At 34.0% G+C, this 27,770-nt stretch overlaps 1 protein-coding gene across 1 annotated transcript in view; it reads right to left on the reverse strand.

Annotated features, from left to right (window-relative positions):
* Positions 1-3,704, reverse strand: part of LOC149538469 (neutral/alkaline invertase 3, chloroplastic-like) — a 67,960-nt gene extending 64,256 nt beyond the window's left edge. Inside the window, exons 1-2 of the mRNA XM_089799798.1 lie at positions 2,511-3,704; positions 1,654-1,752 (exon numbers count right to left, since the gene is read on the reverse strand). Of these exons, the coding sequence (XP_089655924.1) occupies positions 1,654-1,752; positions 2,511-3,230 (819 nt within the window). The 5' untranslated portion in view covers positions 3,231-3,704. The remainder of the gene's footprint in view (positions 1-1,653; positions 1,753-2,510) is intronic.
* Between the last annotated feature and the right edge of the window lie 24,066 nt (positions 3,705-27,770).

A 27,770-nucleotide genomic window follows, 5' to 3' on the forward strand; every position in this document is an offset into this window, starting at 1 on the left:
TCTTCCAGGCCAACTTCTCAAGAATCCAACTCCCTCAATACTTCTCAAACTTGCTATTGTGATCATTTGTGGAAACCCCTCAAAGATTGCAATCTTAAGGTACAATCATGGTTTCAAATCATCGCCCCAACAATAAGAAAATTGCACGAGTGGATGAGATATTTTTCTTCAAAAAAAATCATGATTTGCTAAAGCTTCCCCCTATTTACCCAAATTGCCATTCTTGAAGCCACTCATAGTGACATTTCTATATATATTGACAAAATAATAGAGATATTGGTAGGAATCCACACAAATGTGAGCAAGATAAGAATAAGGTAGATCCAAAATGTTGATGTAGGGAAATCGTCATAATATTCAATAACTTAAAATAAGAAGGCAGATGTATTTCAAGGGAACAATCCCAAGATACAATGATCCAAACAACAAAATTTCATAAGTGATAAAAATGGAATCAAGATAAGAATACACTAGATCCAAAAAAGCAAAACTTCAAATAAAAAAACAGTTATCTCAGGGGAACAATCTTGAAATCAGAACCAGGCAAGCAAATTTCATAAGTGAAGACTGGGAGTGAAAACACCCCATGTATATAGATCTATAGAAGGGTTGAAAGGCAGCCTTAGAATCCTTAAATGCAGGCTAAAAATAGAAAATAGAGAAACTACTAAAAGACTACTGGAGCATGACACACACCACATGTCAGCCACTCTATAACCCAATCATGGATAATGAGTATGACACATACAGATTTGGAAATTATATAGAGTGTGCCAAATCAAGTGAAACAAGTTCAATAAGCACACACTCAAACCCTTAACATAGATTTCCTTAAATATGCAACCACTGAAAAACTTGAAGCTCCAGTTACTCTCTTTGGATTATTCAATGCCAAATAGTTTTTACAACCTAGCTCATAAACAAATGGCCACTGCAAGGGAGCAATTTTGTGGCTTGATATCACATAGTAACTAAAGAACGAACACTGATATAAAGAGATAGTCTCCACTGAGTGTCAAAAGAGAGAGCAATGCAGAATGTAAGTGTATATCCTAGCATAGTAACAAGACCCAATCAAGCCTCTGGAGTTTTGAAGCAGACTCTAATTTTCTAAAGTTTAACCTGCCAATGTCAAGTTGACATCATGTTTACAAGGTTTGCCCTCATTTTTGTCACACGTCTAATATTTGACAAAGTTCAAGAATTTACCATTTATACTCGCAAACTTTGGCAAGATGACAAACTTGTAAATTTTTCTGAATGTTATAAATTAAGGTAAATTTGCGTTTAGGTTAAATGATGCTTTTGGGAGATTTGTCAATTCGAGAATCTAAATTTGCATATATCATAAATAGGATCTGAAAGAATATTCAAATCGATCCACATGGATCTAGATTAACTGTCGGTAGAACTGTCAAATATTGAGGCTTTCTTTCTTTATAATATGCATCTACTACTTACATCCATGTGCCCATAAAGATGCATTTCTATCCCATTGATCTAATGAAGTGTGGTGTACATGACAGAGAGGGGGAGGTAGAATTTTTAGAGCAACAAATACTTGTTTAAAAATGCTCGATAAAATCTTGACATCTACAAAATAATCATTTAGCAGATAAAAATGTTGTCCTACTTAATGAAATATATAGGTACCTGCAACTGCAAAGTATGAAGAATAAAATTCCGGACAATGTCATACTCTCCTTTCAGCAAGAAAGCGATTCCAGAAGGTACAAAATCCCGAATGAAAACCTGATCATAAGTTCCATTGAATCATCTGTTAATAGATTCATGCAAAAACATATGACGCAAAACATGCTAAATAAAAGCATGCACACAAAGTGAGTGTCACCTAGATGCATTGAGTGCCTTGAACAGTTCAAAATTCAAACCAATGAGAAGAGAAGTTATTGTAAACCACGGTGATGAGTCATGAAGATTGACTTAAGTATACATATCATGACACACTGCAGAAACACCAAATACATTTTAACACGAGTAACCAATTTGCTAAAAAGGTAATTACATATTGGTCAACTGCAGATGCACCAAATGCATAAAATGAAAAATGTTTGATACCCCAAAATGATAATCCAAAAAACATGCACTGGTCGATAGGCAAAAATGATATTCCATAAGGATTCACTGTCAAACATCAAATGCATATTGATTACCGAAAAATGATATAAAGTAATAATACAATACGAGAGACACCAAATAAACAGAACACAAAAAAGATATCATATAAGGAAGCCCCGTGGTAACACCAAATGGATAAAAACTCAAGCTGTTGATTCCAGAAAACATGATATTGTGTGATCAAATACTATGAAAACACCAAATGTATAAACACGAGCAGTTGATTTTACATGATGCACGCCATGCGCCATGGAAAACAACAAATGAACGAAAACCCAAGCACTTGATTGAAACGGTCTACGAAAACATCAAATGCAAATGCAGAAAAACACACGCATACACATTTATGCTCAGAACTAATTCAAACAAACCTGATCGTAATTTAACATATTAGGATCAAGAGGATCGTTTGCGGCAATTGTCCCAATGGGGCTGCCGCAATAATTCACTATAGCTGCCCTAAGAAGTGTCCACGCTTCGCTCTCAAAAGATCCGTCCTCCTCATACGACCCTACCCCGGCTCTCAGGAGGTCTCGCGCTTGCTTTCCGAGAAAGCTGTCCTCATGTGAAGCTGCCCTGGACTTCCTCTCCAACTGCTCTGTTAAAATTCTGCTATCCTCATGTAACGCTGCCCTTGGCTTCCTCTCCAACTGCTCTGTTAAAGCCCTGCTATCTTCATTTGTTGCTGTTCTTGACTTCCTTTCCACCTGCTCTGTCAAAGCTCTGCTATCCTCATGTGTCGCTGCTCTAGACTTCTTCTCCACCTGCTCTGTTAAAGCCCTCTTATCCTCATGTGACCCAGCCCTGGACTTCCTCTCCACTGGCTCTGTCAGAACCCTCTCCGCCACAACATTTTTGGAACTCAAATTCAAAACTTCTGCCACGTCAGTGGCCCCATTGCCGTCCTTGCCTAGGATTTCCTCAATTCGGCTGCTTTGCTGACACCGGACAGAGCAGCTCCGCCGTTTTGACAGCACTGGCCGGCAACAAGACGAAAGGACTTTCGCATTTTTGCATTTGATGTCGCCCAGGGAAATCGAACCGGCAGCTTCAAAAATCCCCGTAACGCAAGTGGATAAAATCTGGCTCATTATATCCGATTTATGAAACACTTCTGCTTCCACCTCATTTGGAATTGGATCAGAACTTTGGCCAATTCAATTATTCCATCAATGCTCGGAATCTGAAGCTGCGAAGGAAGATCCCCTTTACAAAGATCATGTTGTTATCCAAATACTAGAACGTGCAGAAGATCCTTGTGGAGGAGGACGATTGCTTTAGACTTTACTGGAACACAATTTATAACGTATCGCACAGAGCAATGCGATTACCCATTCCTTTCGAGTCTGATGAGATGAAATATGAACACGTTGAAGGGACATGTGGACTCCACGTCACGCGGAGAAAGCAAAAGCTTACGAGAATCTGCGAGTGTTGTTCAAGTAGTTTATTGCTTCCAGTTCCAAGTTACAGTCATTGATTGTCTCGCACAGAGATAAGAGATGGATTTCAATTACGTCCACGACACCACTAGATTATGTGTGATTGCAAGAATTTTTTCAAATGCACGAAAATTCTATTACTAAGTTTCTAATAGCAAATTAATTAGGGTGTGGTCCTATGGAAGGGGCTTCCTAAAAAAAATTCAGTGGTACTTCAGAAATTTCTTAAGATTAATTTAGAGTGGGTGGTCTTATGAATTTTGTATTGGAATTATTCTTAAAAAGTTTTAAGTCCCATAATTTATGAATATTCTAGAGATTTCTTAGGATTAATTTAGTTGATAGGTCAATTTGTTTCCGGAAATTAAATTTTTGACGAAAAATTTGCAATAGTTTGGCCGAAAAATTGAAAATCCTTCCCGTTAATTATTTATCGGCCAATTTTTAACTTTTTCTACTTTTAACTCTTTTTTGATATTTATTAATTGTTATCTCCACTTTTAACTATTGTTTTTCTTTTTCTATTTATTAGTTGTAATCTCCACAATAACTCATGCTATGATCAGTTAACTTTTAATTTTTTAAATTGATTTAGATTTTAGTTTCTAAATTATTTTAAATTATTTTTTTATATTAGTTTAATTTTTTTCTTTAAATATTATTTTTTAGTTTCTATAATTTATTTAGTCAATAGAATATTTATTAGACATTTTTTTTTGTATTTCTCTTATTAATTTTTCATAATAGAATTTTTGATGAGTTTCTTTAAAAGATTTTTTTTTTCATATTTGATAAATTTAATTTAAATAAATAATATATATTAATCTATTTACAAGATTTTAGTAAATATAATGTTAGTTAAATTAAAAATTATTAATAATCTAATTTGCTCACATAAGATTATAATTTAAATATCAACTTTTAAGTATTGTTTTTTTTTTCTTATTTATTTAAAAAATAATTACTTGTGATCTCCACATTAGATTATGTTTTGATCTCTATTTATTGAACTTTTGATTTTTAAAATTGATTTAGGTTTTAGTTTTTAAATTACTTTAAATTATTATTTTATATTAGTTTAGTTTTTCTTTTTAAATATTGTTTTTTCAGTTTAGAATATTTGTTAGAAATGTTATTTTTCATATTATTTTTTTGTATTTCTTTTATTAATTTTTTGTAATAATTTTTTTGATGGGTTTTTTTTTAATGATTATTTTCTTAAGCAATATTCAAATTTCCTAAATATTGTAAATTTTATATCTATGTTTTAATCTTTAACTTTTTTGTTTTTGTATTTTCATTTAAAAAAACTTATATTTACATTACTAAATCTTCATTCTACATTTTTCTCTTAAATCTCATCTCTTATCAGGCACTCATTGCATGTACAAAAGCATGTGACTGCTAGTTTAAAAGTGGAAGGTCTCATGAATTTTGTATTGGAGTTATTGTTAAAAAGTTTAAGCCCCATAATATATGGAAGCGAGTGGTCTCATGATTTTTTTTTTAATTTTAACATATTCAATTTACTTACTAAATAAATATATATGTTCAAAAATCTTATTGATAAAAATTGAAAATTGGTATATAATTGACAAGTGGCACAAGAAAAGCCTAAGCTAGTGGAGCAATTTCTAGCCCCCCATCTTTTCCACTTGCTTAAATATGCACCCTAAAAAGTAGAGGTTGTTACATTTGAGGAGAAGATTCCAATTAATTCCATAGCAAACTTATTTTTGGTTTCATAGAAACACCCACTCCAAAAAAAAAATCATGCAGACCCCCTCATGGGATCACACCCTTAGGCAGAAGGGCAATAAGTGATAGTGACCATTTCGTATGCAACACCCAAAATGTGCTATTCATAGTGATTATTCATTTAATTTAAAATATCATATTTATTGAATTTTAATTTTTAATTAATTATTATAATATATAAGATATTTTGGATGTTATATAGACATTGGGGTGATGTACCATTCAAATTAGCTCTTAATCTTTGCTTGTCAAAATCAAAGTCTTAAGTTTTTTTATTAATTAATAATTATAATAAACATGGTATTTTGGATGCAATATAGACATTGTGGTTATGTGCCACTAGGATTAGTTCTCAATCATTACTTGTCAAAATCAAAGTCAAAGTCTATTATCTAAAATAAACTAAAAATATATAGTCATTTTAAGTTTTTTATTTTTTCATTAATTTATTTCTTTTATTCATACATTGGTTTTAGTCTATGAATTTAAATTAATTCAAAAAAAAAATTGGGTTTAAAATTAAAAATTAAGGGTAATTGCTCTCCTAAGAAAGTACTCAAAATGACAACACAAATAAAGTATTCGAATTAAGGCACCAAAGAAATTTCTAGTTATACTTTCTCTCTTTTGATCATACAAAGCATATCACGCATATAAGGACATTGAGAGCAAACATGTCCTTGAGAATTCTTATCTTGACAATTAGGAGAGACGAGCCAGTTGTCGTCCATGTTTTAATGACTGCCACATCTGCCACTATCTATCCCCCCCCCAAATTACTACTCATAAAAGATGTCAGTACCTATCATACAAACATGCCAAAATAAATCACCATGAACACCAATAGTCATTCACTTTTACACTAATACATAATCACTTTACATGGGTGGGTATTGGTACAAACATGTTTATGCTATACACCTCATTGCACAAAAAAAAGTGACATTTGTATTATTAAAAAACATATTGCTCCACGTATTTGCATATTGACATTATTGGTTCAAGAATACAAAGTGATTATATTAATGTTCACTTTCTTTTACATTCATGTGCACAAATGAACAATTATAGGTGCATTACAAATTTTGTGACATACAAAGATGCATAGCTATTGGTGCATAACCACTTTTTAAACATTCTCATCTACACATGGACCAAAAAAATATGTGGAAACTTCTAGCATTTAAGCAAACTTCTTTTGGTACCTACATGCACAACAAATGGTGTAAGCCTCACCAACTAAATTAAATTAAACATAGCGAAGCACAATAATTGAATGTAATTAAACAGATGGAAGTAAAAAAAGAAAGAACAAATAATAATGATTTGAAATCAGGAAGTCGTCGCATGAAGCAAACACTAAATGCAATTCATTTATGAAATGGCCGATCACTTCCCACCACAACTCAAAATTCAAATCGACGAACAATTTCTTCTATGATGAAATTTATATAATCACGCTACAATGCCACATTAATATTTTTAAAAATTCCTTGTTTGAATACTCCCAAAGTATTCTTTATAGTTTGTGAATTCTTTGTACTTGGTCAAGTTGGCAACACACTATTCAATTCATGTTTCTTTCCTATTTCAGTGGTTTGAATGCACGATTTTTAAAATATTTTAGTGCTTGTTATGCACTTTTTTTTCTCCAATTTGATTATTTGTTATGCATGATTGTTTTTGGTGCAGGAGCACTCACATAAAATATTTTGGACGTGATTTTTGCACGAAGAATTTATGTCAATTTCATCATTAGGATAAGATCTTTTTCTTGGGATTCGTTCAGATCATTGTGGGCTCATTCTTCCCTATTCTATATTGATCTAGAGTATTTTGTAAGTCATTCTTCCTATTTTGTAATAATCTAGAATGTTCTGTAGACCATCCTAGCAAGTATAAATAGATTTTTTAGGTTTAGGTTTAGGTTGAGGTCAAGTTTTTGGATATGAAGTTATGGGGAGAAGAAATCTTTAGAGAGCAAGTGTATATATTGTTCATTTGATGAATCAATTAGAAAAATATTGTTATCTATCTCTTTCTGGTGTTGGTTCCTTTTGTTTTTTCTTTTGTTGAGTTTTTCTAATTTGACTTCTTCTAAATCACATGTTTTATCCAATTGTACTACTTTGATTGCTAAGTGAATGCTTCGTGGTCATTATTAATGTATGTTGTAATGAATATGCATTATTTCTCTTTGTTTCATCTTGCTTATTCCCTATTACTATATACATAATGTAGACTTTTATAAAGTTCAATGCAAGTAATTTTTCTATTTTTGCAGCTTCTCTTGCACGATTATTTTCAAGTTTTGTTGCTTTGATTGCTTAGTGTCTATGCTTAATAAATACTTTATGGTGATGCTTAGTGTATGTTGAAAACTATGTGCCTTTTTTGTCATTATTTTGCTCTATTTTTCTTTTGTTATTGCATGGTACAATTAGCTCACATATACTTCAATGCATGTTTGTTTGCCAATATTAGTGCAAGTATTTTAGGTTTTTTCAAAGTTTATTGCTTACTAAATACTTTATATTGATGCTTAACACATGCTCAATACTATAAGCCTATTAATGCCTTACTTTTGGTTTCTTTATATTGATGCTTAACACATGCTCAATACTATAACCCTATTAATGCCTTACATTTGGTTTCTAATGTTGTGAATTAAATTGCAAAACTAATGTTGTCAATCATTACATTACAACATTGGGGTTTCATTGGGTTTATTAGTTTTCTAATTTGTCAATGAGTACAATACTAAATCTAGTCTACATAATGCACATTTAGTTATGTGATATATTCATCAATGAAATGTATTGCTCATTCTGCAAAATTATATTCATTGTACACCAAGAATTCACAATGCTCTCTTCATTTTGTAATTGTTCTCAATGAATACCCACCAATTCCCTATTTCAATTATGAAATTAACAAGTCATTCTACTTAAGTTATTTGATTCCTTCATATTCATTGAGTACACTACAAAACTACATGTACATTCTACATAAATTTTTTATGATGTATTAATATCGAGAATGAAATGCACATGTCAATCTTATTGTGTTCTCACATTTCATGATGGTGTCTTGCTTCTGTACTATTCTCAATCAATACCCAACTATTCCCTATTCATTTATATAACATTGTAATTCAGTACATTACAAAACTAATTATATATATATATATCACCGAGAGTAATCATTCTCAAGGCACCTATTTTTATTTAATCGCAGTTGGGATTTATGAAAATAAGCGCCTTGAGAATGATTACTCTCAACGTTACATATATATATATATATATATATGTACATATATATATATATATATGTACATATATATATAGATATATGTACATATATATATATATATGTACATATGTATATATGTATGTATACATATGTATACATACATATATACATATGTACATATATATATATATATGTACATATATATATATATATGTATGTATACATATGTATATATGTATGTATACATATGTATATATGTATGTATACATATGTATATATGTATGTATACATATGTATACATACATATATACATATGTACATATATCTATATAGATATATATATATATATGTATATATATATATATGTATATATATATATATGTATATATATATATATGTATATATATATATATGTATATATATATATATATATATGTATATATATATATATATATATGTATGTATACATATGTATATGTATACATAGGTATACATACATATATACATATGTACATATACATATATATATACATATACATACATATATATATATACATACATATACATATACATATACATACACATACATATACGTATACGTATACGTATACGTATACGTATATGTATATGTCTATGTATATGTATGTATATATATATATATATATATATATATATATATGCTAGTGCCAGTCGCGACGCAATAGGAAAAACATTTACTTTTTATTTATATTTTGATAAGGATATTATAAAATTGTTAACTAATTTTTAATTACAGTTGTGTAAAGTTACTATAAAATTATGCTTTAACATTTTTTTAATTTAATATATGGAGTTAAATTTAGATTTAATAAAATTATTTTATTTTTGGGATATTGTGATGTAAAATGTTATAGTCAAACGTAGATATATGGTTACAAAGTTACCATTGCAGTTAATGTTAACCTTAGGCATAGAATTAGGGTTAGGGTTAGCATTAAGGTTAGGGTTGGAGTTAGGGTTAGGGTTTGAGTTGCAATAAAGGTCAGGGTTAGAGTTATGGTTATGGTTAGAGTTATGGTTAAAGTTCGGATTAGAGTTATGTTTATGGTTAAGGTTAGGGTTAGAGTTATGGTCATGGTTAAGGTTAGGGTTAGGGTTAGGGTTTGAGTCAGGGTTAAGGTTAGAGTTAGTGTTAGTGTTTGAGTTAAGATTAAAGTTAGGGTTAGAGGTAGAGTTAGGGTTAGAGTCCAATTATGGTAGAGTTAGATTTAGGGTTAGAGTTATGATTATGGTTAAGGTTAGGGTTAGAGTTATGGTCATGGTTAAGGTTAGGGTTGGAGTTATGGTTATACTTAGGATTAGAGTTATAATAGGGCTAGGGTTAGGGTTTGAGTCCATTTATGGTAGAGTTAGATTTAGGGTTAGAGTTAGGGGTAGAGTTATGTTTATGGTTAAGGTTAGGGTTAGAGTTATGGTCATGGTTAAGGTTAGTGTTAGAGTTATGGTTAGGGTTAGGGTTAGGGTTATGTAGGGCGAGGGATAGGGTTAGGGTTTGAGTCATGGTTTAGGTTAAAGTTAGGGTTAAGGTTAGGGTTAGAGTCCAATTATGGTAGAGTTAGATTTAGGGTTAGAGTTATGTTTATGGTTAAGGTTAGTGTTAAGGTTAAGGTTAGGGTTAGAATTAGAGTTAGGGTTAGCATTAGGATTAAAATTAGGGTCAAGGATAGGGTTTGAATTAGAGTTAGGGTTAGATTTAGGGTTATTGTTAGGGTTAGGGTTATAATTAGAGCTAGAGTTAGGGTTAGGGTTAGAGTTACAATTAGAGATAGATTTAGGGTTAGGTTTAGAATTAGAGTCAGAGTTAGGATTAGGGTTAGGGTTAGGATTATGGTTACAAATATAGTTAGAGTTAGAGTTAGGGTTAGGGTAAGGGTAAGAATTGTAGCAAGGGTTAGAATTAGGGTTACAAATATAGTTAGGGTTAGGGTTAGGGTTTGAGTTAGAGTTAGGTTAGAGTTAGAATTAGAGTTAGAATAAGGGTTAGAGTTAGATTTATAGTTAGGGTTAGAATTAGGGTTAGGGTTAGTGTTAGGGTTACATTTAGGGTTAAGGTTAGCATTAGGGTTAGGGTTATAATTAAAGTTAGAGTTAAAATTAGAGGTAGTGTTAGTGTTAGTGTTAGTATAAGAGTTAGAGTTAGAGTTGGAGTTAGAGTTAAAGTTAAGGTGAGAATTGGGGTTAGGATTAGGGTTAGAATAAATGTTAGAGTTAGCATTCAAGTTAGGGTTAGGGTTTGAGTCAGGGTTAAGGTTAGAGTTAGGGTCTGAGCCAAGATTAAAGTTAGGGTTAAGGTTAGGGTCTGAGCCCAATTATGGTAGAGTTAGATCTAGGGTTAGAGTTAGGGGTAGAGTTATGTTTATGGTTAAGGTTAGTGTTAAGGTTAGGGTTAGGGTTAAGGTTAGAGTTAGAGTTGAGGTCACGGTTAAGGTTAGAGTTAGGGCTAGGGTTAGTGTTAAAGTTAGGGTTAGGAATAGGGTTAGAATTAGATTTAGGGTTAACATTAGGATTAAAAGTAGGGTTAGGGATAGGGTTTAAATTAGAGTTAGGGTTATGTTAAGAGTTATTATTAGGGTTAGGGTTACAATTAGGGCTAGAGTTAGGGTTAGGTTTAGAGTTACAGTAAGAGTTAGATTTAAGGTTAGGGTTAGGGTTAGGTTTAGAATTAGAGTTAGCGTTAGGATTAGGGTTAGGGTTAAAATTAGGGTTATACATAGAGTTAGGGTTAGAGTTAGAGTTAGGGTTAGGGTAAGGGTAAGAATTAGGATGAGGTTTATAATTAGGGTTACAAATACAATAGGGTTAGGGTTAGGGTTAGAATTAGAGTTAGGGTTTGAGTTAGAGTTAAAATTAGAATTAGAGTTAGAATAAGGATTAGAGTTAGAGTTAGAGTTAGGGATATAGTTAGGGTTAGAGTTAGGGTTAGGGTTAAGGTTAGTGTTAGGGTTTCAGTTAGGATTAGGGTTAGGGTTATAATTAGCATTAGAGTTAAAATTAGAGGTAGTGTTAGTGTTAGAGTTAGAGTCAAAATTAGAGTTAGAGTTAGAGTTAAAGTTAGAGTTAGGGTTAGAATTAGGGTTAGGCTTAGGATTAGGGTTGGAATTAGGGTTAGAGTTAGGGTTCAAGTTAGAGTTAGAGTTAAAGTTAGAGATAGAGTTGGGGTTAAGGTTAGATTTAGGGTTACAGTTAGGGTTAGGGTTAGATTTATGGTTAGGGTTAGAGTTAGGGTTGGGATTAGGATTAGAATTAGGGTTGGGGTTAGAGTTAGAGTTAGAGTTATATATAGTGTTAGGGTTAGGATTAGGGGTAGGTTTAGGGTTAGAGTTAGGGTTAGAGATAGTGTTAGGGTTAGGGTTACGATTAGAGTTAGAGTTAGAGTTATAGTTAGGGTTAGAATTAGAGATATAGTTGGAGTTAGAATTAGAGTTAGGGTTAGAATTAGAGTTATAGCTTTAGGGTTAGAATTAGGGTTAGGATTAGGGTTAGGGTTATAATTAACATTAGAGTTAGAGTTAGTGTTAGGGTTAAGGTTAGGGTGAGAATTAGAGTTAGAGTTAGAGTTAGAGTTAGAGTTAGGGTTAGAATTAGGATTAGAGTTATAGTTAGGGTTAGAATTAGGTTAAGGTTAGGGATAGAATTGGGGTTAGGGTTAGAATTAGGATTAGAGTTAGGGTTTGGGTTAGGGGTAGAATTAGAGTTACAGTTAGAGTTAGAGTTAGGATTAGGGTTAGGATTAGAATTAGGGTTATAAATATAATTAGAGTTAGAGATAGAGTTAGAGTTAGGGTTAAGGTAAGGGTAAGAATTAGGGTTAGGGCTAGAATTAGGACCTTACAAATATAGTTAGGGTTAGAGTTAGGGTTAGGGTTAGGGTTAGAATTAGAGTTAGGGTTTGAACTAGAGTTAGAGTTAGAGTTAGAATTAGAGTTAGAGTAAGGGTTAGAGTTAGAGTGAGTTAGGATTATAATTAAGGTTAGGGCTGGGGTTAACATGAGGGTTACGGTTAGAGTTAGGGTTAGCATTAGGGTTAGGGTTATAATTAGTGTTAATGTTAGTGTTAGTGCTAGTGCTAGTGTTCTAGCATTAGAGTTATAGTTAGGGTTAGAATTGGGGCTAGAATTGAGGCTAGGGTTAGGGTTAGGGTTAGAATTAGAGTTAGAGTTGGGGATCAAGTTAGAATTAGAGTTAAAGTTGGAGATAGAGTTGGATTTAGGGTTAGATTTAGGGTTAGGGTTAGATTTAGGTTTAGAGTTAGATTTAGGGTTAGAGTTAGAGATAGGGTTAGAATTTGGGTTGGGGTTAGGGTTAGAGTAACGGTTACATATAGTGTTAGGGTTAGGATTAGTGTTATATATAGTGTTAGGGTTAGGATTAGGGGTGGGGTTAGGGTTAGTGTTAGGGTTAGGGTTAGCATTAGGGTTAAGGTTACAATTAGAGTTATAGTTATAGTTATAGTTAGGGCTAGAGTTAGATTTAGAGTTAGGGTTATAATTAGTGGTAGGGTTAGGGTTATAATTAGAGATAGAGTTAGAGTTAGAATATGTTTTGAAATTAGGGTTAGGGTTAGGGTTAGGATTAGTCTTAGAGTTAGAATTAGAGTTAGGGTTAGAATTAGTGTTAGGGTTAGGGTTAGGGATAGGGTGACAATTATAGTTAGAGCTAGAGTTAGATTTAGAGTTAGAGTCAAAGTTAGGATTAGGGTTAGGGTTAGGGCTAGAATTAGAATTAGGATTAGGGTTATAATTAGAGTTAGAGTTAGAGTTGAAGTTAGAGTTAGAACTAGAGTTAGAGTTAGGGTTTGTGTTAATATTGTGGTTAAGGTTATTTTTTGGGTTACTAATCATATTACAGCTGATGTTAATGCTATTATTACACTTTAGCTTAGTGTTAGGGTAACTGTCAAGTTAAATTTTTATGTGGGTTAGTTCTATTATAATGCTTATTATTAGTGTTGTTGTGATACAAGTTATTAACTTTTTTATAATGTACTTGCTTCCTCTCTCTCTAGATACATCATATATGACTATCTCTTTCCTTATCTCTATTATCTCCCTCTCTCTCTACTAAAAACATGTCTCTATAAGAAACATAATATGATCCCCCTCTTGTTTCTAGATATGCCCCCAATCTCTCTCTCTCTCTCTCTCTCTCTCTCTCTCTCTCTCTCTACACACACACACACACACACACACACACACACACACACAGATATACATATATACATATATATATATGTACATATATGTGTGTGTGTGTGTATGCCCACTTATAAAAAAAGATAATATTATTTGTAGTTCCTAGTACATATAGTTTACTAAATGCTTAGTACAGTCATATATAAAGTAAGAGCTAAAGTTAGGATCCAAGGTTTACAATTTCATTTATATGACACTTAGTGTTATGGTTAGGGTTAATAAGTGGTTAAACGTTAGACTAAAATAAGGGACATGGTTAAGGGAAGTATGAGATTTAGGTGTAGTTTTGGAGTATTTGGAGCACAATTATGGTCGAACTTAGGATACATGTTATAAAAATGACTCGAATTGTGGAAAAAAATAAATTGTGTCTTGTTCATGAAAGGGAAATTATAAGTCTCAACACAATTATTTAGATGATGTAACAAGTGTAAAAGAATAGATAACAATCAATTTTATGGAAATTATTTCTCCATGATGATGTGAGTGTATACACTAATCTAATGTGCTAGAAATACTAATTCAATGAAAGCATTTACACATCAAACTAACATAACATATAAGAGAGACAAAGAGAAGACAAACTCGAATGAGAATGTGAGCCATGGATAGGCTCGCTCAATGAGATTGTTCTCTTGTTTTTGGGATGTGTCTATTTATGGATTAGGGATGTATGCTCAAGTGCTCAAAATGGCTTCAATGGAGATGGGTAATGGCAAATTGGTAGCTTTGTGAGCTCTCAATTTGGCATCATAAGGGTATAGGTATGGATTTTGGCTCTCAAAAAGGCATGATAACTTTACTCAAATGGTTGTGATTTTTTAAATGGCTTGGGAGGGGATTCAATTCATAGGCTAAAGGCTTGAGGGATGGAGGGCACTTGTCATAAGGAGGATGAGTGTGAGAGGGTAGGGTAAAGGGTTGGTTAAAGGCATGATGAGTGGGGTTGAGTATGTAAGAGAGGTGTAAGAGGAATGAGTGTGGAAGAGGGAAGAGTGTGGAAGAGGGATATAAGAGTCATGAGTGGGCTTGTAAGAGTCTTTTATGGTTTGTAAGAGCACTCATGATTTGGTGGTTGGGATTTTTGAGGGGAGACTTTGGTTTGGTTTAGGAAAGTCTTAAACTTGCTTAGGGAATGTGACAACATTAGGGGGTGGATTAGGCTTGGGTTTAGAATTAGATTAGGGATGTTAGAGATGTGCAAGTGGATGGCATTAATGAGGGTGGGTGAGTTAGTGGCTAAGCTAGGTTAGTATGGGTGGATGGGGTGGATTAGGCTAAATGAAGGATTAGGGATAAGTCAGGGGTTTTTTGATTTTGAGGATTTTATTTATCAAATAGATTTATTTAATAAATGGGGATTTGGAATTAGATAGAAGAATAGGATTTAATTGATAAATAATAGGTTATTTGATTTATCAATTAGGACTACAGATGATTAATTAAATTAATCAGCTAGGGGATGGCAAAGGATTAATTAAATAAGAATTTAATTAATGATGCCTTTAGAGATAACTAAATAGGATTACTAAAGTGGTGTAATCAAATTTAGGTGTCTACATTTTGCCCCTCTTTGACATAGTGTTGAGACAACACTATTTCAAAGAAGTTTGAATGAAGACGACACGAGGAAGATGTTTTAGCAACAAGGTTGCCCCAGTCTTAGATTAGAAGAGGAGAGACTAGACTTAGATGATGCCCCCTCAAGAAGGCGACAGAGAGAGAAATGAGGCTCGACGGCTTCTTGAAAAGTACAAGAAATCGAGATGAGCAGAGACGCAAATTGGCAAAGAGGAGGGGCTGAATTAGCTCAAACTCTCACTACGAGAGAATGATAAAGGAGAATTAGAGGCACAAGAGTAAAGCAAGCTTAAGACTTTCCAAGATTGGGGGGGAGGATGGAGGGGCAGAGCACTATAAACGGAATCCATGGTAGGGAGATGGATGATGGAATGATAAAGCTGATGCAACAGGATTTCAAAGAGTCAAATTGATGGAAGATGGTTTTCGGAGACCCCTAGGACTAGGATTGTGGATCTCGAAAGATGAGGCTTGGTGGATTGATTTGATTGGTGGATCCCTAAGACTAGGATTTTGGATCCCTAAAGCTAAGCGTGAGGAGTGATTTAAAGAGATACTGATGCATAAGCTGGGGGAGGAGTGATAGATGTTGGAGATGGATGGGGGATAATGGAGATGAAAGGAATCCATTGAAGCTTTTTTTGAGCGGGGGGGATACTTCAAAGAGAAGTACCACCATGTAGTTGAGCGCTAGATTTGCTATAGGACTGTTGGTTAATTGCCAAGGTTACCAAGAACATAAAGGCCTTTTCACCAACCATCCAGAGGACTAACGAAATGACTCAAAAAAAACACGCAAGGATTGCCCCAGTATCACACATGAATCCCAAAGGAAGCAGTGTGGAAACGACACTGGGTAACCCAAAGGCAGAAAAGAAAAAAAAACAAAAGACTTGATCAAGAACTTACGCCCAGATTGCCCCATTCATAGTATACCATGATATGGAAGATCATAGAAACTTTGAGGAGGGAACAAAAAGATTGTTTGGAAAAGATACTTCAAGACCCAAAAGGAAAGATTCCAAATCAAAAGAAAGCGAAAATTCAAAAGAGAACCGTTTACCAATGAGATGGGTAGGACGAGGTACTAACGGACCAAGATCAGACATGAGGAAAGCTATATCCTGCAAGGACCTATCGGAGAGTACCTAAGCTGGTGGATCTGGATGAGTGATGCGTCTGGCAAGCTAAACTAAGAAGGATAACACTTTGGTGACAGGAGATCTAGCTAAAGGATGCATTGGAATAGCTAACCAAGGGTTGTGTAATGTGTGCAAGATGCTGATCAAGGAGGAACTGACATGAAAGCCGGATGGATACAATGGTACTAAGCTAAAGAGGATGTACAAGCTGACTGACTAAGATGTTTACAAGCTAAAGTTGACCAAGATAGTTACAAGCAAGCAAAAGCTCAGGATGATAGGATAGTGGGATGGTTCGATGTTGTGCAAGATGCGAAAGCTAAGGATGGGGTGATAGCAGAAGATATGGATTTGACAGGATGCAACCAATGATGATGATAGATGTGCGACCACAGATGGGGACAATGCTAAGGTTGGTGGTAGCTGAGCTGATAGGTGGTGCTAGAGTGAATGGCTAATGAGATGATGACATTAGATTTGCATGAGGATAGCCTAGAGCGAGATACTAATGACAAGGGAGGATGGTCATGACAAGATCTCCAAGGAATACAGTGCCCCTAGTCAGAAGATGACATGCGAAAGGAGGTCTTATGATGGATGTGATAGGATTAAAGCTAGGATGGAAAAGTTGAAGGCGCTACAGAAATGGATGATAGCTGGGATGATGGGGTGAGGTTGCAGAAGATAAGTGGATGGTGATAGATAAAAGGTGGAGGATGAAAGATAGGTGGATAAATTGGAAGATGGAGCCGGATGGCAAGATGTGACCAAAAGCATGAGGATGATAGACTAAGCTGGGGATGGTTGGATTATGCATGACGCTTGTTTGCCAAGTTTTTCATCATGGTACTTGTCCAAGGCACTTGAATTGCCAAGTTTTCACCAGTGGACACTTTATTTTTCTTTATTTTTTTGGCTTTTTGACTTTGGACTTAGCTGGAATGATTTTGGCTTTCTTCAACTATTTTTGGCTTTTTTTTTTTGAGATTTTTCACTGGCTGTTGGAATGTTCAATTTTGTTGCTAGCTGTTGGTACACCAGATGTGTGATTTATGCAATAGATTGGGTTAGATGGGATTGATGATAAGAGATGGAGGGATGAAAAGGCTGGAAAGGAGCATGAGATGGGGATGCTTGCAGCATCAACATTGGCACATGTTTGGACAGGTGTGAAAAGAGCATATGGGGGATAGATGGTAGATGCGGGCTTGATGGTGGATTTGTGGAAGCGCGCTTGGGGATATAGGCACCCAAGATGGAGTTAGGAGATGGGGGACATGAGTCACCGGATGGGGGATTAACAATGGTGGATGCCATTATGCATTGGGTTTCAACTTTTTTCTTTGGGGTCCACATGGTTTTGGATTTTCTTTTCATAGGCTTTTGCATTATTTTGCAGTCTTTGATTGGATTTTGCCTTTTTGGAGTATGTCTTTTAGAATAAACATATGATTGCCTAGGATGTGGATTTTTAGCTTTATGTATTTTGAAGTTGGCATTCACATTGTTGTGGTAAGCTTTGGGAAAATGGTTAGGAGAATTTTTGTGAGATGGAGAGGATATAGAAGAGCGTGTAGGGGGATGATGATGGATGATGTGCCCTGATATGTGCCTTTGTTGATCTTGCATAGGAATGGATGGAATAGGATTTTTATGATGGCTGATAGGAGGATGGAGGATGGTAGATTTTGGGACATAAGGACCCAAAATGGATTTTGTGGATGAAGGGGGGATATGGTAGGTTGTTTTGGGTTGCAAAGATGGTGGAGGGGGGACAACATAAGATTTCTTGAAGGAGTGATGGGAGGCTGGCATGGTGGGTTTGGAGATAGGCTTGGATTGGGGGTGTGGTGTACCAACACCTTTAGATGGTGAGCCTTTGGATACATATCCAAGACCATGAAATCCTAGATTCTGTTGTGCAATAATAGGTTTCCTAATTCCTTGTTCTTGTGGTCCTAAACCTTGACCTTGATAATGCCATCGATTGAGCATTTGAACTAACTGAGGATACTTTTTGCTTGCAGAAAATGGTGGAAGTGCTTTCTCAGATGTACTGTAATGGGGAGATACTATTCTTAATTCTTCTATTGAGAGGAGGCCACCATGGATGAATGTAAGTGAACCAAGAGGGTAGATTATAGATGGTGGAATAGCTCGGATAGGTGGTAAGATGGAAGCATGGAGTGGAGGAGATGGTAGGATAGGATCTTGATTTGGTTGATGGGATGAAAAGATATCCTTCAGTAGAGGAGGTATGGCTTGAGTTTTTGGAGATGGAGGGGATGGTGACTGCACTATGGATGGAAGAAATGGTACAATGATATCTTCATTTATGCTTTGGGGGATGTCAACATGCTTTTGGGCAAGATCTTGATTGGATTGGATTGGAGTGGATGGTGCGATAGGAGGTGAAGGGATGGATTCTTCAAAGGCAACAGAGGGAGAGAGGGGAGATTCGATAGTGGAGATGGGTGAGTAGAAGATGCATGCATAAGGGTCATTATGGGAGATTTGGGAAATGCTTGGGGGTGATGTGGATAGGATTTGGAGGGATTTGATAGATGGTGGGATTTTGATGCTTGTGGGAAGTGGAAGGATTTTAAGCAATTTGATGGATGGTATGGGGATGATAGCAATGGGAGATGGAGGTGATATTATAGATGGGGAAGCTTCATCATTGACTACTTCACATGGTTGGATTGGATGACATGGATTATCGACTGTTGAACGCGACTTTTCTTGTATTTCCTCTAGGATATTCCTTGGAGACTCGTGTGTCGGAGGTGGAGGTGGATTGATAGGAATAGCTAGTGTGATGGGGGTGGAAGATTGGAAGCTTGATTGATTGGGTGATGAAGGAGAAGCTGGGATATCAGATGGCATGACTAGATAGTTTGGAAGAATATGTGGATTTTGGGGGATGCTTGGGGGAAAGTTTCTAAGGCTTTCAATATACCCATCATAGTCAACAAGATTTTCATCATCATTGGAATAGGGGGTGGCAGGAGCAAGGACAATACAACCGAACACATCATGATAGGCTTGGGATTTCATGTTTTGATGATGAGTTGGATGGGGATGGGGTCTTGCATATGGATGAACACGGAAGCTCATGGTTGGATTTGGATTAAGTGTAAATTTTGGATTGGTTGATGAAAGATTTCCTAGGGAGAGTCAAAGCTGCATGACAGACCTAAGGAGGATTGGCTAGAGATTTTTGGCTAACTTGTGGATGGAAGACTTCAAGGGCATGCTATCAAAAAGTGAGAGTTTTTCTTTCTTGTGCACTAGATTTGGTGGTGGTTGTGTCAACTTGAGGATAGACTAATGATCCTATGGGCATAACATGAGATTGACCACTTGTGGATCCCAACCTTTAGCTCAAGGTGATGAGGGATACAAGTGACAAAGCTGGATTACCTTAGACAATGCTCTGTCCGAGGGATAACCTTGGTGAGATTGGTTGATTAGTAGGTTTGATTGGATAGAAAATTCTGGCAGAGTGACAACAACTCTTTAAAGGCTTGGGTGTGATTTTGGATTGGGTTGCTAGCTAGTTGGGGGGATGATTTGGATGGACTTTGGATTTGGGATTGTTCTAAAGCAAAGAACTAGATAGATTTGGTTGCAACGGGGGAGCTTGGATGATTTTTTGATGAGGCAGTGACTACGCTAAGTATGCCTTAAGCTGGGAGATTTTTGCTTTTCTAAGATTTTGACCAAAGTTGGCAAACATTCTTTCAAAAGCTATGAACAAACAAGCAGACAAAATTTTGGAGCAAGCACGTCAAACACACCAACATCCTAAGAAGCTTTCTACAAGGATGAAATTTGGTTTAGCTAGGGAGTCCTCAATATACGCAAGGCACGTGAGGCCAACTCCGTTGATGAAACCAAAAAGATGTCACACAGTCGAGAGGAGCGGTAACCCACTTCTCCTCTTTCACTTCTCAAGGGTATAAAGTTCCTTGAGGCTTAGCCCGAGTGACAAAATCTTGATCCCAAGAGAGGTGTCTTTTGTGTCACCTCCCGATTCTAATACTCTGTCGGAATGCGGGAGTTGAGGTCATCCAAGGGGTGATGAAATCCCCAAGCAGGCCTCCTAAAAAAAGAAACAAGGTTTTGGATCCTAATCTTATGCACCCAAGATAGCCTCAAAAGACGACAAGGAGAGAGAAGACTTGGATGACCTTGGGCTAAAAAACATGCTTGTTCTTCTACCAACTGACTCTTATGTGTGCTAATCTAGACTTTGCAAGCACTCATGTTTAAGAGACAATGTTCAATTTTAACTTTGAAATGCGCCAACAAAACATAAATCGATCGAAGAATGCAGAAAAGAAGAAGAGGTAGGGTCAACAAAAGCAAACTTGCGCGCCCAGAGGCCCTCCACATCAAGTATCGATCAATTTCTTTTAAGGCATTCAAGAGTTGGTGTGATTTTGTTTTTAAGCTCAAAACAAAGATGTTTGAGATTCGATTTCAAGCGCACGCCCGGAGGCCCTCCACGTCAAGAGTTGTTCAATTTTAAAATCCAAATTTTGAAATGTGATCGATTTAGTCTAGAGTTTTGATCATTTAAGAACTTTGATAAAGTTAAAGCAAATGTTCAAAGACCAAGTGAGTGAGTTAGATTGTGAAACATTTAACACCTTTTTCAAGTAGACCCATCCCCATAAATGGCGCTGAGATTGCAACCAATGGTTAAATTGATGGGTGATTAGAAAAGAGGTGAGTCCAAGGAACTACTCAAATTGATTTTTGCAAATTTGTGTTTAATTTAACACAGTTTCTTAAATGTCCAAAAATCAAACTTTGCCTAAATTGCATGTGGAAAAGAGATTTTTTTTGTTCAATTTTAAAAGCTCCAAATGAAGTGTTTTGATTTTTTTTTTAAAAATTTTTTTGTTTGTGTTTTTAAATATACAGGTTCATTTGTTAGAGTTTTGAGAACATGAAAAGATAATGACTTGGACGAGACAACCAAAAAGTAGGCGACAAATTCGAGAAAACAATACAACAGGCAGAGACGTCAATCTGCGGAGACACTGATCTGCGCAGACACAAAAATTCACAGATGATAGTTTGATGAAGAAGGTAGCTAGCAGCGTTGGAGATGACAGTTGATGGATTGCGGCAGCGGAGACGACAGTTTGAATTCTGGCGACGGCGGAGACGACAGTTTGAGCTTTTTGAAGGTGGCGCAGATGACAAAAGGCAGGTGGAGACGCTGAAACTCGTAGACGCTGATCTGCACAGATGCCAAAATTTGTAGATGACAGTTTAGTTTTCGAAGCAGATAACCAAAAAATAGGCAGAGACATCGAAACTTGCAAACGACATTTTGAGTGTGCGAAGACGACAGATGAGCTTTCGCAGACGACGTTTTGCGCAGATGACAGGTGGAGACGCCAGTTTGCGAAGACGACACTGCGCGTAATGAACCGACGGGTGCGGGTTTTTTCCAAATTTTTTTATTTTCTTGGTTATTTTCGAATTTTAAAGGGTATGTCCTTCTCTTTAGTGCATCCTCCAACCTGAAAAAATAAGCAAAAACACCTTGCAACAACTCAAACGACAATAAATGATTAGATTGTTAGTTCTTAAAAGCAAAATGTAGATTGAAATGGATAAAAAAATGACCCATAACAGGGTCCCACCGGGCATGCCAAAACGTATACACTAATCTAATGTGCTAGAAATACTAATTCAATAAAAGCATTTACACATTAAACTAACATAACATATAAGAGAGACAAAGAGAAGACAAACTCGAATGAGAATGTGAGCCATGGATAGGCTCTCTCAATGAGATTGTTCTCTTGTTTTTGGGATGTGTCTATTTATGGATTGGAGATGTATGCTCAAGTGTTCAAAATGGCTTCAATGGAGATGGGTAATGGCAAATTAGTAGCTTTATGAGCTCTCAATTTGGCATCATAAGGGTATGGGTATGGATTTTGGCTCTCAAAAAGGCATGATAACTTTACTCAAATGGTTGTGATTTTTTAAATGGCTTGGGAGGGGATTCAATTCATAGGCTAAAGGCTTGAGGGATGGAGGGCTAAGATGCAAGGAGAGATGAAGGCTTAAGGAGGGCTAGGATGCACTCAAAGGAGAGCACATGGATTGTGCTTGTTTAGCACCAATGGGAAGGTGACACTTGTCACAAGGAGGATGAGTGTGAGAGGGTAGGGTAAAGGGTTGGTTAAAGGCATGATGAGTGGGATTGAGTATGTAAGAGAGATGTAAGAGGAATGAGTGTGGAAGAGGGAAGAGTGTTGAAGAGGGATATAAGAGTCATGAGTGGGCTTGTAAGAGTCTTTTATGGTTTGTAAGAGCACTCATGGCTTGGTGGTTGGGATTTTTGAGGGGAGACTTTGGTTTGGTTTAGAAAAGTCTTAAACTTGCTTAGGGAATGTGACAACATTAGGGGGTGGATTAGGCTTGGGTTTAGAATTAGATTAGGGATGTTAGAGATGTGCAAGTGGATGGCATTAATGAGGGTGGGTGAGTTAGTGGCTAAGCTAGGTTAGTATGGGTGGATGGGGTGGATTAGGCTAAATGAAGGATTAGGGATAAGTCAGGGGTTTTTAGATTTTGAGGATTTTATTTATCAAATAGATTTATTTAATAAATGGGGATTTGAAATTAGATAGAAGAATAGGATTTAATTGATAAATAATAGGTTATTTGATTTATCAATCAGGACTATAGATGATTAATTAAATTAATCAGCTAGGGGATGACAAAGGATTAATTAAATAAGAATTTAATTAATGATGCCTTTAGAGATAACTAAATAGGATTACTAAAGCGGTGTAATCAAATTTAAGTGTCTACAGTGAGAACATTATATATTGTTGAATTTTTAATAATGCTAATGCAAGTTTTATTGCAATGATTAAGAATTGTAATTAATAAATATGCCTATCATTAAGGACATCTATTTAGACTTATGATTTTCTTTCTAAATTAACATATTTAGTAGGCACATCCATTGAAGAAATATTTTGTACAACAATAAATTTATTTTTCCTTGTTCTCTTCTTCATGAAAGTTACATAGAAAAATGGGAAAATAAAACTACCAATACAACTAATTAGAAGTAAAATTTTGAAACCAAAGACAAGAATGAGCTATATACAATTTTTTTTTCCTATAATGGTGTAAATACATGTCACATTATTCAATGATTAGGATTCTTTTGCAACCTTTATTTGAACAATGATTGCAAAAGAATTCTGTCATCATTGAGGGAAACCCATCCACTTTTGCAGATGTGTTACACTAGAATTTTTATGCATATTTCATCTGCATTACTTCCATTTCCTCAACATAGTCAATTGACAATATTGTGTTCTCCACAACTTTAATTATATCTATGTGTGACTCTTTAATTATTTGTAACATTTGTCAAACTCAGTCTCAAATAATCATTTGAGGTCATTGAAGTAGTCAAGCTAGTATCAATAATATTTGATTATCTGTTTGAGGCATCCATAACTCAAATAGTAACTTGCAAACTTATAAACAAACATCAACATATAGAAATAATTAGAATAATTTTTTTTAATAATTAACATAAATTCTTTCAAATGAATAATGTTCAAAATAACATAAAAATAAAAATAAAAACTATTTCGAATGAAATAGTTAGATTGTAATGTTTGGAATATGGTGGCATCGCCTTCCACTTTTCAAATATTAGAACCATAAATATTAATAAAAATCTATATATACTATGAAAAATATTAAAATTAAACACATACATAATCTAATTAAATAATGAAAAAATATAAACTAAATATACATGATTTGTTTATTTTAAATTAATCATTAACTTTAATAAAATATAATTTTTATTGATAAGTTGACCTTGTCATCCACATTAATGATAAAATTTAATTATGAAATAGGAAAAATATAAATATTTTGAAACATGCAAATATAAAACTATTATGAAACATACAAATCTAACACATGCAAACCAAAAGCATTTTGAAATATGCAAATCTAAAACTAATATGAAACATGCAAATCTAAAACTAAATTAAAACATGTATATTAAAAATGTGCACATGAAATGTATTATCAAATATAAAAATCATATAGATTTTGAATCAATTTGAATTTTAAATCTAAATAAAATATGCAAGGCTAAACTATTACATGCAAATCTTAAGAATTTTGAATGCAATTCTAAATATGAGATGAAACTTATTGAAATTGAAATCTAAATCAAAGGAGAATAATATAACTAATTTTGAAACTAAATCTACATTTAAATATAAATACATAACTAAATCTAAATCTAAATGCAAAACTAAATTAAAAATTAAAAATAGAAATAGAAATCTGACATGGAAAACATTACTCCAAAACTTTAATCTACTCCTCTTCAAAAACTCCAATCTACTCCAATAATCTGTACCTCTTTCTCCTTGTAAAAACACAAAATGAAAATGAAATGAGGAGCATTTATCTTATAACCTATGAGAGACTCCTCATATCCCCCAATAGATGTCGTTTGACATTCCATAAATTGTTTCAAATTCCCTCACTGCCCACAAAAAATAAGCATGAATATGCATGCAAAAATATATTTAACAAAAAGAGAATGTTTTATATTTAAAATTTTAATGAAGTTATTTCAGCTGTATTTTTTGGAGTTATATTTTTTTGGCCCTATTTTTTTGGATCCTATTTTTTTGGCCATATATTTCGGGTCCTTTTTTTGGCCCCTTTTTTCAAGCCCTATTATTTCGGCATCCATTTGGCTTCATATTATTTTGGTCAGCTATTATTTCGGGAATGCTTTTTTATTTTATAATTTAATAATGATAAAATACATACTAAATAGATGATTCATCTACTTTAAATAAATCATTAACTTTAATAAAATACAAATTTTATTGCTATGGTGCCATTGTCATCCACAATAATGATAAAATTTAATTATGAAACATGAAAATATAAATAATTTGAAATATGCAAATGTAAAACTATTATGAAACATTCAAATTTAAAACATGCAAACCGAAACTATTTTGAAATATGCAAATCTAAAACCAATATGAAACATGCAAATCTAAAACTAATTTGAAACATGCACATTTAAAAAATGCAAATGAAAAGTATCACAAAATATATAAATCAAATAGATTTTGAATGCAAATCTAAATCTAAATCAAACATGCAAGACTAAACTATTAAATGCAAGCCTAAACAATTTTGAATAGAATTCTAAATCTAAATAAAACTAATTAAAATTGAAATCTAAATCAAAGTAGAATATTATAACTAATTTTGAATCTCAATCTACATCTAAATCTAAATCTAAATAAGAATTTAAAAATTAAAATAGAAATCTCACTTGCAAAAAAATTACTCCAAAACTTTAAGCTACTCCTGTTCAGAAATTTCAATCTAGTCCTCTAATAATCTCCACATTTCCTTCCTGCAAAAACATAAAATGAAAATGAAATGAGGAGCCTTTGTTTTATAACTTGTGAGAGGCTCCTCATATCCCTCAATGGACGTTCTTCAAATTCCATGAATTTGTTTCAAATTCCTTTGCTCCCCACAACAAATAAGCATGAATGTGCATGTAAAATTATATTTAACAAACAAAAAAATCATATTTAAATTTTCAATGAAATTATTTCAGCCCTATTTTTCCAGGTCCTATTTTTTGGTCTCTATTTTTTCGGCTCCTATTTTTTTGGGCTTTTTATTTTGACCTCCATTTGGCTTCTTATTATTTGGGCCAACTATTATTTCGAGAATACTTTTTTATTTTATGATTTAATAATTTAATATTTAATTTAAAAGTTTTTAACTACTCCTTTTTTATTGATGAGGAATCTATTTTGGCATATTCTTGTACTAGGCATTTGTGCTGCAATTGTATAGAATGCCTCTTACTATAATTAGTTAGGTGATGTATTTACTTAAGAAATGTAGTTAACTAAATCTACAAAATGCATAATTAGTTATCTAATGCGTTCACATTGTTGCTAATGAATACATTACAAAATGAACTCTTCATAGTGCACAAAAATCTATCTTATGTCATCAATGAATTCATGAACTTATCAATCTACTTGAGTTGTGATTAATGTACTTTGTGATTTCACATTGCTCTCTTTCTTTTTCCTATGTTCTCAATAAATACCCAACAATTCCTCTTTATTGTACAATATTGTCAATGAATACATTATACATCTATCATTCAATTTTTCTTAATTGAATTTGTAATGGTCTAGGCAAATACATTACAAAAGCAATTTAGCCAATTGGTATCATATGTTTCTAATGTATTCATTGAGACAAAATGCTCAATAAAGAAGCATAATATATCCAATTAGTAATTAATTTTCTATCAATGAATGCTCACTTTATAGTGTGAACCCACCCATTGGGTAGAAAAGGTGACAATGGGGTCATTTTAATTAAAACACATTGCCCCTAGCATTAAGCAAAACCCCATCTTACTACACCCATCTAGGCACTCCTCTTAATCACAATCGACCCCAAACCTTTTCGCCTTGGCACATTCCCATGTTCACCAAATGCCATATTACCACTTGTAGTTAACCCAATTACTACGGTGAAGGAACCATAAATCAGTTCATTTTCTTCGTGTAGAAGTCACTCACAGAGCTCACACCAATGCTTCCCCTTGCTTATGTCTCTACCATTTCACTCAACCTTGTTCTCCTTCTGCATTTGAGGTGACAAATCGTGAAGTAGAAATATCTCGTTGTTATTTATCATTCACTTAGTGTTTCCATGATTTTTTTGTAGTTTTTATTGTATATTATTTTTGTTTTCACTGTGAAATGATTGTGTGTAATGTGAAAAAAAGTAATAATTTGAAAAAATGGTAAAGAATTAGTATAGAATGTCGATATAATCATTGCTTTCTATTTTTTTTGTGTGAATATTTGAAGTATCTTGAAGGTTTTGGTAGAAATATGGGGTTTTGTATGTGTTTATAATTTCCTTCAACAAATTAACCAAAATCATTGCTTTTAGTGTGTTTTAATCATTTTTTTAGGTTTTTTTTGCAGCTAATAATGTTAATGAAGGAAACCATAACTAAAGATGCAAATGAAAAAATGGGTCCTCAATTGGTTTCGAAAAAAATAGATGAAATTTAAAAGGGATTCTTTGAAATGATAATTGACGTGTGGTTAAGAGTTTTTGGATGATTCAAG

The sequence above is a fragment of the Cupressus sempervirens genome, chromosome 9 (assembly GCF_028749045.1).
Source record: "Cupressus sempervirens isolate cs-2001-9-10 chromosome 9, ASM2874904v1, whole genome shotgun sequence".
Taxonomy (NCBI): domain Eukaryota; kingdom Viridiplantae; phylum Streptophyta; class Pinopsida; order Cupressales; family Cupressaceae; genus Cupressus; species Cupressus sempervirens.